Genomic DNA, 17,364 nt, shown 5'->3' on the forward strand with positions numbered 1-17,364 from the left:
TAGACTGAATTCAGAAGAAATCATAGAGTAGCTTGGGTTGGAAGGAATCTCAAAGATCATCTAGTTTTAACCACCCTGCTCTGGGCAGAGTTGATATAACAAAACCAGGTACTCGATCAGGCTGCCAGGGTCTCATCCCCAAACTGGCTGTGAGCGATTCCAGGTTTCACTCATCCACAATTTCTTTGGGCAGCCTGTGTCAGTGCCTCACAACCCTCTCAGTGAAAATTTTCCCCTGAAATCTAATGTAAATCTCCCCTTCTAGTTTAAAACCATTAACCTTGTCCTGTCACTATCTACACATCTAAAATATATGATTTCTCTATTGCTTACAAGCTCATTTTAGTATTGGAAGGCTGCTATCAGGTCTCCCCTGAGCTTTAATAGTAAATGTATATATGTGATATTTACCTGCTATGTTCTATGACAGAAGTTTTGGTGAAGGGAGGTATTTGCTGTCAGTCTTATCTAAAAATCTGTTGTCACCATTCTTAATTGGTTTGAACCCTACCAATGCAGAACAGCCATGGTGGCAAGGACCCTCACAGTATTCTGCCTTCATGTGTACTGTTATATCATTAAACCTTACTAGGCTCTTTTCTTTCTTTCATTCATTTTCCTTCACTGATATATCAGTGCAGAAATAACTTAATTTAGTCATAATTTTATTAGTACACATTGCACACACAAAAAAGGAGCAGTGAGGTAGAATCCCTAAAGTCTGTTTGTGTCTCTTCCAATAAGAATGTGGCTGGTGGTACTGGGGAATGTCTGATCCTGGTACTTTGAGGATCACTGATAAATCCCTTTGTTTAGTGCCAGTTGCGGTGCCAGATGTAATGTGTTAGGGAGCAGAAGACACGGTCCCAGCAGCTCATACAGCTCTGTGTAAGCTGCCAGTCTAAAAAAAAACTAAGATTTCACACACTCTTTTTTTTTTTTTAATTTAGATTATGATTATGATTTGGTTTATGGCTCTTGCAAGCAGGAATTTGGAAACTTTCTGATACTTCTTATAGCAAATATGAGTATTTTCAGGAAAACATCATCATTCCTTCTAAAAGTGTCTTCGTTATAATTATTTCCTTCTGTTGTGGACTTCTTTCAAAGCATCGATACTTCTAATGTCAAAGACATTAATATCTCTACATTAACATTTAGATAGAAATTTCATTAGAAGGGGAGAGTTTCAAATGAAATATGAAGAGTCCTTCTTGCTGTTATATCATATTTCTATTAAAGAAATGACTTGCTAGTTTAGCTTTTTTGTTGTTGAAAAAAAAATTGTGTAGTAACTTACTTTGAAAATACTCTGTTACAAACTCTTCTCAACTCTCCTGGCATTTCCTGATATATTTCTCCTTTTCCTGAAAAGATGGAAGACCAATTCCTCATCACTCCAACTATCTGTATGTTCAGCAGCTGCATGCAGGTGCCCCTTTGGGTAACATTTTGCAGTACGTGCCCTGTGCAGAAACCAAAATGATGATTTAACTGTTTATGTCTCTTCTATCTGCTTACCTCAAGCAATATATGATGCAAGCAGGCAGTCTACCAAGTATATAAATAGAAGTCCCAAAGATGTGTATTACTGACTAGATCTGTGTAACAAAGTATTATTTGACTGGATAGAAAACATACAATAATTTGCTTTGATTTAGTAGGTTTTAGCCCTTTGGCATGATGATTGGTCACATCATATGATGTACTATACTGTTTCTCTGCATGGATCTTCTGGCTCCACATGCTTTAGCTGTTATATTTTTCACTTAAATGACAATCTTTTCTGTTTTAGTTCAACAAAATGAAGACAGCAGCTTAAGAATATGTATTAACTATGTTTTTCTATCCCATCCAGAGAATTCTGGTTTCCTGGGATCATTGTAGTAGTCATCCTTAGGTTGAATATTTGTGTTTGTAATCTTTATGTTTTCTTTTCTGTCACAGGTTTTTCATTATTCTTATACAGCTTCATATGTGATACACAACATACACACACGGTAGGTCACACTGTTCTTTCAATTTGATGCCATTGTCACTAAATCTGTAAATAAAGCAATGCCAGCATATTCAAGTTAAAATCTTTATTTTCTTTTCAAGGGAAGTTTGGGAGTTAAACCCTCCAGAAGTAGAGGATTCAGTATTACAGTATGCAGCATGGGGTGTCCAAGGACAGCAATTGGTAAGCAGTCATTCAAAATGCTATGAAAAGCAGTTTGATAATTTACTTACTCTAGACAGAAGTAAAAACAAAAATTAAAAACCTGAATGTAAGTTATATTACATGGCTTTTACCTGGAAGTTGCATTACCTGGATTGCTGAATGTTGGTATCTTCCTGTTCCAGGGATGTTTTTATTTTCATAACAAGTTTGTATGTCTGACTTTTTTTCTTTGTTTGTTAGTTGTTTTCTTCTGTGTACAATAGTGAGAAGCTTAACACTCGAAAGTGGATGTGATAAATCCAATCAATTATTTTCATTAAGAGTATTACTGCCAAGGTAGTTTGCTGTATTGTAATTTGTAAGGTAATGTGCTGTATTGAATTCATAGTAGTAAAAACAAAATGAAATGTTTTATATACTGTTTTCCATCAAAAGTTTGATCATATTTTATGAACATAAATCACTCTTTATGACCAGCCTCAATATGAGAAGGAAAAAACAGAGATTCTTGAAACAATGTTGATTTTAAACTGATCTGGGTTGGTAGATGAAGATAAGAGAAAGACTTAGAAAAGCCTCTAAGCTTGTACTCTCTGAATAGGGGATTCACATATATTTGAAGTAACAATCTAATAATCTAATTAATGCTAACAGACATGATCCTAGAGCCTCCTTGAGTGTGTGCCTTGTTTATGTAGATAGGTTGTAAGTTCAGAGTCTTGCTTATCCATCAGGGTGGTGGGAACATAAAAAATGATTCTGGTTGGAATGCACTGTATCAAGTAAGTGGAGTCAGAAAGGAAAAAATTGGAGTGTTTGGTATGCTTCTATAATTGACCACATTATCAATAATGAGAGCATGGTAACAGAATTGATGGTGACAAATATGTAAGTTATTTATGAGGGGGTTTATGGAATGCAGTGGGTGTGCAGGTTGTAACAGAAAGGTGACTCATTTTCAAAACAGAGCAGAATTAAAAACCATTTTAAATTAATTGCCAACTTTTTCTGTGCTGCTCTTCTAATCTGAAGTGCAACTAAAAATACATGCAGTGATTTCTGGACGTGAATTTTTTGTTTTCCTGAGATTCCTGAGACTTAACTATCAAAAGCTTCAGAAAAAAACAGCAAATCAGAATAATGCTGTATCTGTTTTACCTAGATTGTCATACTTGAAATAGGTATGAATAGTTTTACATACCATCAGAGATTGTATCATATTAATTCTCAGAACTCCTAGAAAAAATAAATAGTAACCAGCCTTTTTTAGGTCCCATCTTAGTTGTGCAAAACAGAAAGTTAGTGTAACTTATACTTTGATTAAGATAATATTACTTTTTAGTGTCCCTGCTGAAGTTAATGTCATGCTTTAAAAATATCCTCCACTGCAGGCTTTATGGTGCCATGTGGTCTGCAGAATTCAGAATTGATATCTTTCATTAAAACACAGAATCTGTGCACTCTGAATGGTGCCAGGTATTGCCACAGAGATGTAAACCTGCCATGGTAGCATACTTAGGGATATCAGTTTGATGAGAATCTTTCATAAGAGTGTTCTCTTGAAGCTCTTTCTATGGCAGAAGGAGGTTTCTAAATGATAGACGTGTATTGCCAAATTACCCTTGAACTTCAGCATTCATGTAGAGGTAGATCTCTGAAATGAAGAGGTATAAAACCCTCCCAGTTTGCACTAACTTGGTGCTGTAACTGGTTGAAAGAGCCTTGATTAAGTAGTTTGGGATAACGTGCATTTGAATCAACTGTTTCTTGCTCTTTAATTAGAGTAATGGAATCTGTAAAGATGGAAAGCTCGGAGGGACATCTGCTGTTTGAGTCATGACATTTTGGTGTAAAATGGAAAGCCTTATGGGAGAACAAACTTTTTATCTAATGAGTTAATTTATTTTAATGTCACATAGCTATTATTTTTGAAGACAGTTTCCAAGGTCACACTCTTCCTCCACAGCACTTGATGCAATATGGATAGTTTTTATTATTTGTCACTAGAAAGATTACTTAATCAGTAGCAGTCAGTGACATTTGGTTAGAAGTTCTCTTCAGTTTGACACAGCTTGTAAAAAAAAGTTTTACATAGTTGACACCTTAATTTCATTCTAGGTGGTACATGTTTATTTTGTGTGGCATACTTCTTATTCACTTCTATTAACAGTTATCCACGGGAGTCACTTTGCCTTTGTATTTATAGTAGGTATTTTATGTTATTTATTGAATTGAGCTTATTATTCTCATAATATATTATGTGGTCATGAAAGGAACTGAGTTATATATTTGGGTGGGTAAGCATAAATAGCAATCAATTGAGTTATGTCTGAATATTTATTCATAAATAAATCCATATTTTAAAATGGCAGAAATGAATGGTTTAGCTCTCTAGAAAACTAAAAAACAAATAACCTTGTATAAGCTTGATAGCTTTCAACACGAAAGCATTATGAAACGATTGAGCTTTTATTATGCTTTAACATGATTTAAGTCCTCGTTGTGTAGAATTACCTACTATCTCATACACACAATGAGCAATTTGTTACTGCAGCTGAACTGTGGACTCAAGTTGCTCTCATCAAATTTTGGAAAATATATAAAATATTATGGAGCAAAGTTTCCCTCTTGTTCCAATATTGGAACAGGATACTTATAACTAAAGGCACAGAAGCTGAACTATGTACAAAAAGAAAATGAGGAAAAAAAAAAAATTCTAAAGGGAACAGACCTCACTTAATATTAAAACTGTAAAACCAAACAAAAGGAAACTCATTAACTAAACAGATCCAAACTTGATTTTCATTGTCATAAATAAATATGCTCTTAAATTTCTTAAACCAGCATTGTGAAATGTACGTGTTCTTTGCCTTTCCATCTAAGTTATTAAATTTAAGTCAAAACCTGAATGATTAGTTTCTCTGAAGGTATTATACAGAACGAATCTCCATCTTCTATTCCTAAGTGCCCCTTCATTTAAAAATGGAGAAGATAAGTACTAAATGCTCTCTGGTTTCAAAAGTGATACTCAGTATGAAATAATTTCTCTGGATCTCATAAGAAAAGGAAGATCAAAGATTGGATGTATTCTGTAAATGTTTTGAGAGCTCTAGAGAGCATGGACATTTAGAACTGGAAGCAAGGTGTTGCTGAGCACAGAATTTGCTTTGTCACTTAATTGCTTAGTGAAATGAATGTGTCCTGGTATAAAAGGTAACTAAAATTTCAAGTGGTAAAGGTTAGATATTGCTAGCCCTTTGTGAGAATAGCTACTTGGCTCCATCTGAAAGATGTGAAGAAATAATGAGAAAATCATGTTTTATAGGGGCGTTATTCCTCTACTGCTCTTTTTCACGTGGAGCAGTAAAAGGCCCAACATCTTAATAGTGAATGATTTGAGAATGGAGATAAAATATGTTTACGCTTCCCTCTCCCTGATTCTTACAACAAAAGATGTCTCCTCTCCTTTTTCCTGATTCTTATTCTGCTGTCACAACTCTAGAATGCAACTAATGTGCAAGTCAGTATCTAAAACATGCACACATGTAAATGAACTTTGCATTTCTGTAACTGTTTAGTGAGCAAATATATTGGAAATCTGTCATATCATCATGCTAGAAAGCCAATTATTTGTTCATATAGTTATTTGTTTATATATATTTACACACAGTTACTCAAAGAGGAGTATGGATAGGCCTAGATGCAAATGTTTAGTAGGAGCAATCACTGGGGTTTGTCTTCACGGCAGCCTGTAGGGAGCGAAGAAAGCAGAAATGCTTCCCTCTTGTCTAGACAAATCCTGTTGTTCAGCAGGTGTATGTGCAACAAAGCATATCTGAATGTTCACACTTAATTCTGCTAGCTAATATTAACTGCAGGTCCAGTAGATCATAAAATAGGACTGCTGAGCTTCTTGTGTGAAAATTGCATAGCTTTTGGTAATGCAGAAGCAGAAGTCTAAAATTGTTTAGTAACAGTCACCCAGGAAAAGTAAATATACAGACAGGAAGAAGAGGGACCAAAATCTGATTCTACTGTTTTGCTAAATCAGAATTGGGCAAGATGAGGTAGCAGTATTTATTGCAGACTGTATTTTTACAAACTCTGCAATCCACCCAAAAGCACTGCAGGCAAACCTACAGCCATGGATTGGGTGATGTATTCATTTAGTCAATTGATGTTTGCTATCAAAACCAACTGACCAACAACAAAAAAACTACTGAAGTCTTATACAAAATAATTTGATGGATTTTAGTGAATGTCAAATTCTGGTTTCGTTGGAAAGCCATCTTAATTATCATGTGTCAAATAAAGAAAGGGCAGCGCTTCCTCAGTTTTATTGGAAAGCAAGGAAGTAAACATCAGTGTTATCGTGGAATTTCTAATATCCTGTGCATTCAGCCCTGGCATATTCCATGTTAGTGATAACTAATCTTGTACCTACATTATAAGTGCATGCCTGCTGTTCTTTATGGTACATTTATAAGTGTTCTAAATCATAATTAAATATAATAGCCTTGTGGATTGTTTGTGGTTGTTCAGAAATGGTAGTGCTAGCACATTACTGTGATGCAGTGGCATTAATCTCGATAGCAGAGAAGTTGTGCTTCAGTGTTCTGTTCTACATGCCATGCATGGCAGCTTTGTTACTGCCAAAATAATGTTAAAGTATTGCAGCTGACAGACGGGAAAAAAAAGACTGCATGTGTTGTTGGGTTGTACGTGTTTTGAGGTCCCTGTTTTGTAGTGATCACCAGCTGCTTCCTTGTTTGCAGTGTGTCTGATGATTTTGAAACAGATCATGCAAGGGTAGGTTTTTGTCTAACGCTGATTTGCTGTACCAGCACAAATCGACAGTTTAACTCCAAGTCCTTATTCCTAAGAGGTGAAGGAGATAAATAATGGTAAGTGAGCACTTTTAGACAGTCATGAGTAAGTGCCTGACATCAGGGTTAGTAATTAACCATGCCTTGTTGTTACTTCTACTTTTCCTTTTATCTTAGGAAAAAAAAAAAACCAACTTTGAATGTGGAAATATATATTGAATTATATATATTGACGTGAAGTATTTGTCAGTATTAATTGAAAAACCTGATACATCCACAGTTCTCTATTCTTTTTTTTCTCTTGTCATGAATGCTGGATCACATAAGCTTCCATAAACATTCAACTACATCAAATATTGTTTATTAAACTATAATTATAACTTCTGGTCAGTACGTTTTGGATTATTCAAACTTCAAACTGGACCAAATATTTTTACTTCTGTTTTTATCTCCTTGCAGAGTTCTGATTTACCAATCGAAATCACTATCCCGAGTCATCCTTGATTCACAGGAATGGTGAAAAAATTCTGAGCTTTATTGCTTTAAGCAGCAGAATCACGAAGTAGCTACTATTAGATATCAAGAAATGCCATTAGTTTGGGGTCTCAGAGGAAAATCTATTTCAGATAGTAATTTAGAGGAGGAGAGAACAGCAGTAACAGCAATAATAATACTTAGTAGTATTTTCCCATAAGTTGTTTGTCATAGAAGTATGAGAAAATAATAAATGACTAGGCTTTTAAAATGCTGCTTGGTGAAAATATATTTACTTATTAGCTGCCTCTGTGACTCCATATATCAGCATATGATGATTAAATCCTGTAACACAAATTTTATGCTGTATACTACTTCTCTTGTGCTACTAGTTGTATTCTCTTCATGTGATATTGGTCTTAGATTGATTCCATTGTTAAGCTGTGTAGAGACATATGTGACAGTTGTAATTTCACAGGAATGCAAAAAAAAAAAAAAAAAAAAAATGGCAACAAACCCAAATCATATGTTTATTTGTTATTAACCTCACCTGGGGAAAATGTCTTCAGTGAAGAAACTTGTGATACTGAATACCTAAAGCGTGTTGCAGTGAAGTGCTTGAAGGCCTCCCAGTAGATGGGAGGAAGGTGGGGATGCAGCAGTGTGTGATTTAGTTTTGCACTCTCAGTAAGTTTTCACACTGATATAAAGCCACAGTTTTCATTTATGATGTGTATGCTGTGCTGTATGTGCTTGCAGAACTGTGTCTAATTTCTAGGCTAGAAAGACAGAAGATTTTATTAGATAAAATGGAATAAGAGGAATTGTTTTCACTATTCAACTGCTGTAAAACTGGCCTCTACCATTCTGAGGAATGCAGTAATGTTTCTTAAAGCGAATAAAAGCATTCAAACTCCAAAAACTATTTCAAAGGAAGAATTTGGCCTAGCATAAGTATTAAAAGTTTGCTTACTTTGTCCAAATTGATAGTGAAAGGAAATATGTAGCCTATGTCAGAGGAAACTCATGATTAATTATTCTGTTGGCTGTTCTGAACCTGAGAAAATTATGTATTGCTTGCTGAGCATTCATTTAAATCTAAGAAGGTGTTATTTTTTCTTCCTTCCCTCTTACCTCATCCAGATTTTTATTTTTGAAAACAACATCTATTACCAGCCTGATGTAAAGAGCAGCTCATTGCGCCTGACATCTTCAGGAAAAGAAGGAATTATTTTTAATGGAATTGCAGACTGGTTGTATGAAGGTGAGCCGGGCAGATATTTATGTTTATTAAAACAGATAAGGGGTTCTTGTACAGAACCAACAGTAAAAATCTATTTCAGAAAATGCTCACAGGTTGCTTTCATTCTTTTGACTTCACATTTTTTTGCAAGGTTGCCTTTTTATCTATCCATACTTTGTATCGAGTGGTGTTTTGCATATAACAATGCTTCCTGAGAAAGAGGAATTTATTTTCTACCAAACTATCAGCTGAACTATGAATATTAGATGATGTGTTAAAAATGTACTTAGTAGTGAAATCCTAAATACAGTGGGTTTTCACTACCTACTTCAGTGGGGCTGGTATTTCAAGTAGAGCTGTTCAAATGAAACTAAACACATTGTATATTTTGCTTATTTAGAATAACTCCACTTGTTCCTTTGGAACTATTCTGGGTTTGCACACATTTAAGGAAAGAAAGGATTTGGTTTGATGCTTATGTGAATAACTGTGCCAATCCATCCTAGTCCTATCTAAAAACATGGACAAATCATAGCATGGAAGGAGTCTTGGCTATATTTTCCTTCTTTTCTGCTGCATATAAATCAGAAGGTTATGTCTGGTGTATCACTTTCTTTTTTAAGCTGTGAACTCTTCAGTATTTGGTGTTCTGGGCAGAAGCGTGACCTGCAAGGGACTCCATCCCCAGAAAGCAGGCAGTAAGATTGCACTTGACTTTTAAGAAGATACTTGAATACAAGTTGAGTGTTTTGGCAATATTTTAATATTGTCATTGCTTCTACCTCAGCAGCAGCTTCTACTTTTGTTTAAAGCAAGTCAGAATACACTTCAGCAGTTGGATTTGATCCTTATGGGTCCCTTCCAACTCAGGATGTTTTGTGATTCTGTGAAAGTGTGCTGTTGCTGACAAGCTGTGCCAGAATGCAGTGGAGGACAGCTCAGTCTGTGTGCTTCCAGTCTGCTGGAAGTAGATTGAAGTAGTTTTTCTGTAACTTCATTTGTTTTAAAGGTAAGTGAAGCTGTTGGTGAAACAAATGATTTTTCTTTTAGCTGTACACATTTCACAATGAATAGAGGAAGAAGACGGGTAAACTTGGAAAGAGCAGCTAGTTCAGGAGTGGCTATGATGCTTTTCTGAGGTTATGCCTCTGCTTCTCTCTGTGTACCCATCCTTCATAGAGACGCACATGAAAGTAATTTTGTGTAAATAACCTAGTTTGAATACAAACGCAATTACTAAATGATCGCACTATTAAAAATAATTAAAGCATGCACAATTATTTTTGTTATCTGATATGCCCCATTCATTCTCTGCTGGTCACCTGTGTAAAAGGCTTTAGGTATGCAGTCTGGGAGCAGAAGCAAGACCCAGAATATACAGCTTTGAAGATAGGTCCCAGCTTTGTTGCTCCTTCCCTAGAGACTTTAACTCATTCAGCCACAATGCTTTCAGAATCTGATTTGTGTCTTGTTGAGTGTCCTTTGACAATTTAAGTGGTTTTTGTAGGTAGACTCTTAAATTATGTATGCTGTCAGGCCTCTATTCTGGCTGTTATGTCATTCTCAACTAGTTTTACAGCCAAGTTCTTTAATTTAAATATAAAATACTTGCAAAAAAAAAGAGTTATCAAATACATATTGAAAAACATCCAAGTCTTTTCACAGTTGGAAGACAAATAACCCATACAGGGTGAATTTGGAATTGGTCACAATCTGCTTTACTGGTATTCCAGTTGTGTGTGCTGCTTCTGTGAGTGCTTCTGTTCTTAATTCCTAGCATAAATAGAAGAAAACACTTCATTACATTTAGAGAATGACTTTCATTTGGCAATCAAAATTTGGATTAAAATCAAATAAAAATAGATTTAAAACAGGTATTTAAAATTATTTTTGAGAAGATAAATTGCAAAAAAATTAATCTGAGCTGACCTTAAAAGCCCACAATTATTGCACTCCAAAAATCACTACATGAGTGCAACCATGTGAGGATCTGCATGCTCCAACCTACCACAGGTCAGAGAAGTTGGGTATAATAAAATCTAAAAAAAAAGTTTAAAAAAAAAAAAAGTTTTTAAAAAAAAAGTAGATGGTCAATCCTAAAAGAACTCTCAATTAAAGTTGTCCAAAATGTTTAAAAATTATTAAACTCGTATAATAAAATGTAACAGAACTAAATGTGTGACAATTACACTTATCTTTCACATTTACAATAATGTATTGATGTCAGTGAAAGGACTCATTTGAAGAAGATGGGGCATATTTGATCTTTTCCTATGCCTTGTTATCCAAACATACAGGCAGTATAATGTGAAATTAAAGGAATTACAACAGGCACATTTCAAGTAGCCACAGAAAGAATAAAACAATGGCAACTGGTTAAGCTGGGAAATTTGAAGTACTTACTGTTATGATGCTGAGGAGATCTTTTTTTGCAGAGGAACTTCTCCATTCTCACATTGCCCACTGGTGGTCTCCGGATGGTGAAAGACTGGCATTCCTGACCATAAATGACTCCCTCGTGCCCAACATGGTTATTCCTCGGTTTACTGGAGGCTTATATCCAAAAGGAAAGCAGTATCCATACCCTAAGGTAAGCTGAGTATGAGTGTAGTCCATGTGTAGTCCACACCCTCCTATTTCCTGTTCAGTGCTGGTATTCACCTGTATGAAAGCAGTGTTTCTGGAGAGTAATAGAGGCTGATTTGGTTCACATTGCTTTTCAGGAAATATTGTGTTTTTTTTTCTAGTAGACCGTAGCTCTTCTCGCCGGAAGGAAATTATCAGGTGAGGGAGCAGAAGACAGAATGATTCATAGCAATTTCATCATGAGTTTCATCAATGCGCCACTTCTGAGAGTAGAGTAAAACATTTGTAGGACTGCACAAGAAAAAGGATACTGTAACCTTAAATAATATAATACATTAAAATCTGTATACGTGTGATATACATATAATATAATGCTTCCAGCTTTATCCCCTTGCCTCTAAAGCTCCTGTTTTCTTTTTTTCAAAGGCAGGTCAAACGAACCCAACAGTAAAGCTGTTCGTAGTTAATCTGTATGGACCAGCACATACATTGGAACTGATGCCACCTGACAGCTTTAAATCAAGGTATTTGATTTCACTGTTAGGTGAAACTTGTCTTTCATTTACTGTGATTATCACTCAGCCTAATGGTTGCCATTTTTACTTCACTCTTTTGTATTTGGCTGGAATGCACTTGATCTGATTCTTACAGCTGGACATAAAGACAATGAGGTCAAATACATACGATTTGCTCCTCTTAGACAACTCAGGGATCTGGAATTTGCTTATCTCCAATGTTCTGAGAAGCTTCATTTCTCTTGAAATTAGGAATACTAAGATGGAGTCGAGAAGTCCAAATGCTGCCTTGGTTCTGAGCTTGCTGTGGCATTCATTAGTAGCCTTTCTTGCTGTGAGTCACCTTGTTGATTTCTGTTCCTGAAATGAAATTACAGAACACAGAGGTGTACTATTAATGCATAGAACACATTATCAGGCTATTCCATCATTTAGAGATGAATATCTTGAACTTGTTAAATGTATTAGGTTACGGAAATTTAGTTTCTCCCCACAGCTGACAGATGCAGGGAGGTGGCAGGGGAAGTGGTGCCATCAGGTCACACAGACTAAGAAGGTCTATGCTGTGCCTGTGCTTGATAGGAAGGTCATCAGAAGAAACCATGCTGGGGTTTCATGTTTTCATATTTCAATCATTTTGATTGATTTTAATTAATGTTTTGTAATGGAACTAGAGACATGAACTTGAGTTAATATAAATTTAAATAACAGCCTCTATGCATTTCCAAATCAACATAATTATTTGGAAGCTTTTTATATACTTCTAGCTTGAAATCAGCTTTTGATTCTCGAAAGGTTTCTGTACCTTCTGCAGCCAGTTTTTCTGAGCCTTACAATGGGATAGAAATCTTACTTGATTCTAACTCAAGTGGAAAAGATGCAGGGGGCAGTTTTGTATTAAGAAAACAAGGTTTCGTTTTCAGCTGTTCTTAGACATCCTGTCTAGTCACTTCTTTCAAGCTTCTTTCCCTCTTCTCTTCTATAACTGTGCAATAGCAATACCTATCTCACAAGGTTAATGCAAAGGATTTATTCATTACTGCACCTTTTATCAAATGGCTCTAATATATTCAGTCAAAGCCTCCAGGATAAAAGTATATTCACTGGGTTTATTTTATTGAAGCTTTCCTTCTCAGTGCCAAGATATTGATGGATTATTCCCTTCCCTGTTCAGTGGGAAGAAATCTAAGTTCTATAAATAGGGCAGAACTGAGCCGGGCATGGCTGTCCCAAAGGGACTCATGGCTATGGCCCTGCAGATGACCATCAGCACGTCTGGGCTACCAGAGTGGCCGGGTCTGAGGCTGAGTAGGTGGGGAGTGAGGCTACATGGCTTGGCTGCGATGTTGGCTGCTGACACCAATGGAAATGGGCCTGGAAAAGCTACTCCTGCCCTAAAAGTCCCAGAGGAAGGCTTCAGTTCATCAATGTGTGCCTACAGCAAGCAGCAAGCCAAAATGCTAACTACAGTTGTGTTCGCTACTTTGCAGACTGTGAAACCATTTGTGTTAAATTTTTCACATGAGTTTTTGAGAATTGCATTTTTTATTTGCATCTGTAAATACTCCTACAGTTTTCAATATACTGCAATGAAAGTAATTTAAGAACATGGCAGATATTTTAGAGCACTGTTCAAGATTCTGTTTCTTAATAACCTGCCAGCAAACAAGTAGAACATAGTAGTTTGGCTTTCTTAAGGTAAGCCCCATTGTCCTTATTATCCAAGCCTACTAATACCATCAGCAAAAGTAAGATTCCTTTATTCATTGCTATTTCTCATTTTTAAAACTTTTTTTTTTCTTTTTTTTTTTTCCCCCCTCATGTTATCTTAAGGCTATTTTAAATCTAAGTATCTGATGCTCAAACTTAATTAGGACTGTAAATACACTTGCAGCATAATACAGTGCAAATCCCTTTGCTTTGTTCAGCTTATTGCCTCTGCAGACTTTGTTGAAAACATACTGCAGCAGCTAGCAAAACGTGCATGTATCCCTCAGCACATACAAGTGAAACAAGGCCAGCTAAACGTTCTTCAACAGGGATAAAGATTTTAGAAAACTGCTTAACTTCCTCCCCAGGAGTGCAGATCAACACAGATAATCAAAATAAATGAAAAACATTCAATAAGAAAGGAAGACTAAAAAAAGTTTGGGTGTGCAGGCCTGGCAAAAGATGATAAGCACTTTTGATATCTAACTTGCTTTTATCAGCACTGAGAAATGAACCCAGATTTCATTGAGTTATAAGTCTTTAAAAAGAAAAGTATTATTGCTGTATACTCAGGATAAGCATTTGTTTTCTTCACACCTCTCACTGAATATTCTCTGTCTGCATCAGGCCCCAGGATGACACCTTACTTAAGAAAGCTTACTGCTTTGAATTCAGGAAGGAAAAAGGCTTAGAGTAGATGAGAGGGATGAGACCCTAAAATACTGAGAAGAAGATTTTATTAGATATGAGGACTGGCTAAAATGAAAACCATAGGTCTGCAAGGGAAGGATTAGACAAAGTTTTCTTGACAACCACGGGTTTTGATGGTTGTGTTTAGAGTTAGGTGGTGGCAGTGTCAGTGGAGATGAGTATCAACAAACTGGTTTTGTGATTGCCTTGATCCATGTTATAGTGTCTCTGATGTGAGAAAAGGGATCAGTGAGGTGAAACATGGCAACTGGCTACATACGGCGCTGGGAAAAGAAAGTTGGGAAAGGGGTGAAAAGATAGCTTGAATGAGAGCTACAAGAGGGTAAGGTCGACTTTGATTAGGCCGATTAAATACTGAAACTGGATTATGTCTCTGCCATGCTGCTCCGCTGTGATACCATCTGATAAAACATGTTTTTTCTCCTACAGACTTCTGACTATGCTGCATGTCTTGGCCTATAACAATGCTGCTACCTTGTATGTGTGTTTATGCAGTGTGTCTATTCTGAATTATAAAGGAATATTACTTAGAGGCAGTATTTTATTTCGGAAGGATGTTTTTTGTTATGTATACATACACTGTACTGCACTCCTGATAGACAAATCATAATGTAGTGAATTTTGAATGTAGTTGTATGCAGAGTTGATAGGAGGGGAGAAAAAAGGAGTTTTTAAATGATCCTTTGCTTTCACCTTCAGTGGTCATGGAGCTTATGACCATGATGGGAGAGGATATTATGGTTTAGTTTGGACTATTAATTACTATACCAGCTGCTTTCCAAATGAGTAAATATCCTATTTCCATCCCTCCCTGCAGATGTTTTCAAGTGGAACAGCTCAGTCTCTGTTTTGTAGAATTCAGCTCAGGGATAACTCAGGCACTAGGGACAGTAGATTCTGTCTTCGTACTGAAGTACATGGAGAGAGGCTGTTCTTATACATGTGTTTTGAACATTTCCTTTTGGCTGTCTTCGGACTCCTGTATGCAGAGGGAAAGACATGCAGTTCTTATTTCTTAAGTTCTGCTCAGGGGAACCAATTACCCTAGGTCTGTTGTTGCACTATGGTTTGTTTGTTGGATTTTTGTGTTGTTGGCTTTGTCCCAGAGCCTTATGTTAGATCTTGTGTTGTTTTGGTGTACATTTTTCTCAATGATAAGGATTGGAAGCAATTTTCAAACAAAAAAAGGAGAAATAGACTCACAATATGGCTGAAGTCACTATGTCCAGTTATCATTCCAGTATCTACATGTGAAAATATTTATTTAAATAATAGAAAATAGAAGTTAAAAGCAAATTTTATGTATTGAGTTATTCAGCTGTGTTGCTACCATAGAGCAGCTTATAGGTTGGGTAACTGCAGAGAATTGCAGACTCCTGTGCTCAGCACCAGAGTTGGACACAGCTTTGCTGCTGGCACTGCTCAGCATCTTTGATCTAGTAAGATATCTTTTGAATGCATAATTAAATATGTGTTGTCAAAACATGATGAGATCTCCCTCGGTATTAGATTAAAAACCTAGCTGTATGCAAATGGTGACCCTTGTTTACAAATGGGGCCGAGTTTCCAAACAGGTTCTCACCACTGTTGGCATGTAGCTTGGCTGGACTCTTTTATGCAGAGGTCTCATTGTTAAATACTTGATATTTTATAGCAAGTGACTTTTTGAAGTGGTTTCACCTGCCCTGTAATGTTACAGACCTTTTTATCTGAGCTAAATTCTCTTACAAAACTGTGTATATTCCCAGGTGTGTTTCTTATGGGAAAATACTGGCTTCTGTCAGAATTTAGTGTTGGTTTTTAAGTTGCCTGACAAGTACATGGCTTATGCGTGTTCACAGACATATGCCTCATAAACTAATGTTTCCCAGTTGGAACAGTTTATGCCCTACCAGTGGCAGTGGAAAAGTTGCTAATGGAGTACAGCTATCTCAGGGGAATGGGATCAGCACACTGGGTTTGAGTCTTCCTGCTCAGTGCCTCCAGGAACAGATATTGGGCATTTGGGGTTATTTTCCCCATCCCATAGTGCTGATCTTGTCATGCATACAAGTCTTTCTATATTTCTTTTACTCGGTATTTGATGAACTGTTTTTTTTTTGTTTGTTTGTTTTGTGATTTTTTTTTATTTTTATTTTTTTGGAATGACTAATCTGAAGCAGAAATGACCTGAGCGTTATGTTTCTATTGTCTATTTAGGGAATACTACATCACCATGGTGAAATGGGTGAGCAACACCAAGGCTGTGGTGAGATGGTTAAACAGACCCCAGAATACCTCCATCCTGACAGTCTGTGAAGCAACAACTGGAGCTTGCAGCAGAGTAAGTCACGTTTCTTTCTAAGTTTTCTTTTCAAGGTTTCTTTCTGCATTTTGTTTTCATTTTCAGAAAATATTTTTGGAAATCAGTTTTGCAGATGCTGCTGTTGCAAACTGAACGTAATTAGTCAGCAGGGAAGAAATAGATGTGAGAACATTCCACGTCTGGCTAAATGATTTCATGCAATGAGCAACCTCGAGTGACATTTTCAGAATTACTCAACTTTGTTCATTCATTAGCATCAGTGGAAACTGCAGTTGCTGAATGTCATGTACTGTGGATATAGCTAGTGCTGCAGCAAGCTTGTCTTCCTTCATATACTTTCATGTTGCTGATCTCTGCTCTCTCCTCCTACAGAGTTTCATTTCAGATCTTTCTGGCTCTTACAGCTTACATACTTTAAAGGAAAGCATGTAAAATTCTGATAGTCCTCACAGATTCAGCAGCGAAATTAAGTAACTTCAGAAGAAAACAGAAAAGCAGCAGAGATATTTCAGTTTTGAGAGTAAGCGAACCTGAAAAACATTTTTCTACTTGAGTGCAGCCTCTTGACATCCTTTGACCCAGGCTTTGACTTCTTACACTCCTGCATTACACCTTTTCATTTTCTTCTTGTATCTTAAATGCAACTGGCTGTTTTCCCATGCAGAGTCATAGTTTCTTCCCAGAAGTTTAAATATATAATATATTACATGCTAGTATCAGTAACAACAAAGGCTTTTGAAGAATAAACGCGTGATTATGTAGGCTGGCCTCTGAGTCAAAAAGCTCTTATTAGTGTCTGCTACTGAAGTCCATCATATTGGAGTGTTAGG

At 36.4% G+C, this 17,364-nt stretch overlaps 1 protein-coding gene and 1 long non-coding RNA gene across 3 annotated transcripts in view; one reads left to right on the plus strand and one right to left on the minus strand.

The window, feature by feature from the left end:
* Positions 1-17,364, plus strand: part of DPP10 (dipeptidyl peptidase like 10) — a 290,932-nt gene that overhangs the window by 248,882 nt on the left and 24,686 nt on the right. For both annotated transcript variants that reach the window (XM_032445899.2, XM_015868601.3), the window contains exons 6-11: positions 1,948-2,000; positions 2,101-2,182; positions 8,608-8,728; positions 11,143-11,297; positions 11,720-11,817; positions 16,429-16,552. In XM_032445899.2, coding sequence (XP_032301790.1) covers positions 1,948-2,000; positions 2,101-2,182; positions 8,608-8,728; positions 11,143-11,297; positions 11,720-11,817; positions 16,429-16,552 — 633 coding nt within the window. The remainder of the gene's footprint in view (positions 1-1,947; positions 2,001-2,100; positions 2,183-8,607; positions 8,729-11,142; positions 11,298-11,719; positions 11,818-16,428; positions 16,553-17,364) is intronic.
* On the minus strand, positions 9,453-11,244 carry LOC146760087 (uncharacterized). Its single transcript, XR_014947932.1, has 2 exons — positions 11,111-11,244; positions 9,453-10,480 (listed from the first exon to the last, which is right to left on the minus strand). It is a non-coding gene; the product is annotated as an uncharacterized LOC146760087 (long non-coding RNA).

The sequence above is a fragment of the Coturnix japonica genome, chromosome 7 (assembly GCF_054131305.1).
Source record: "Coturnix japonica strain WE chromosome 7, WE-NBRP24, whole genome shotgun sequence".
Lineage (NCBI taxonomy): Eukaryota > Metazoa > Chordata > Aves > Galliformes > Phasianidae > Coturnix > Coturnix japonica.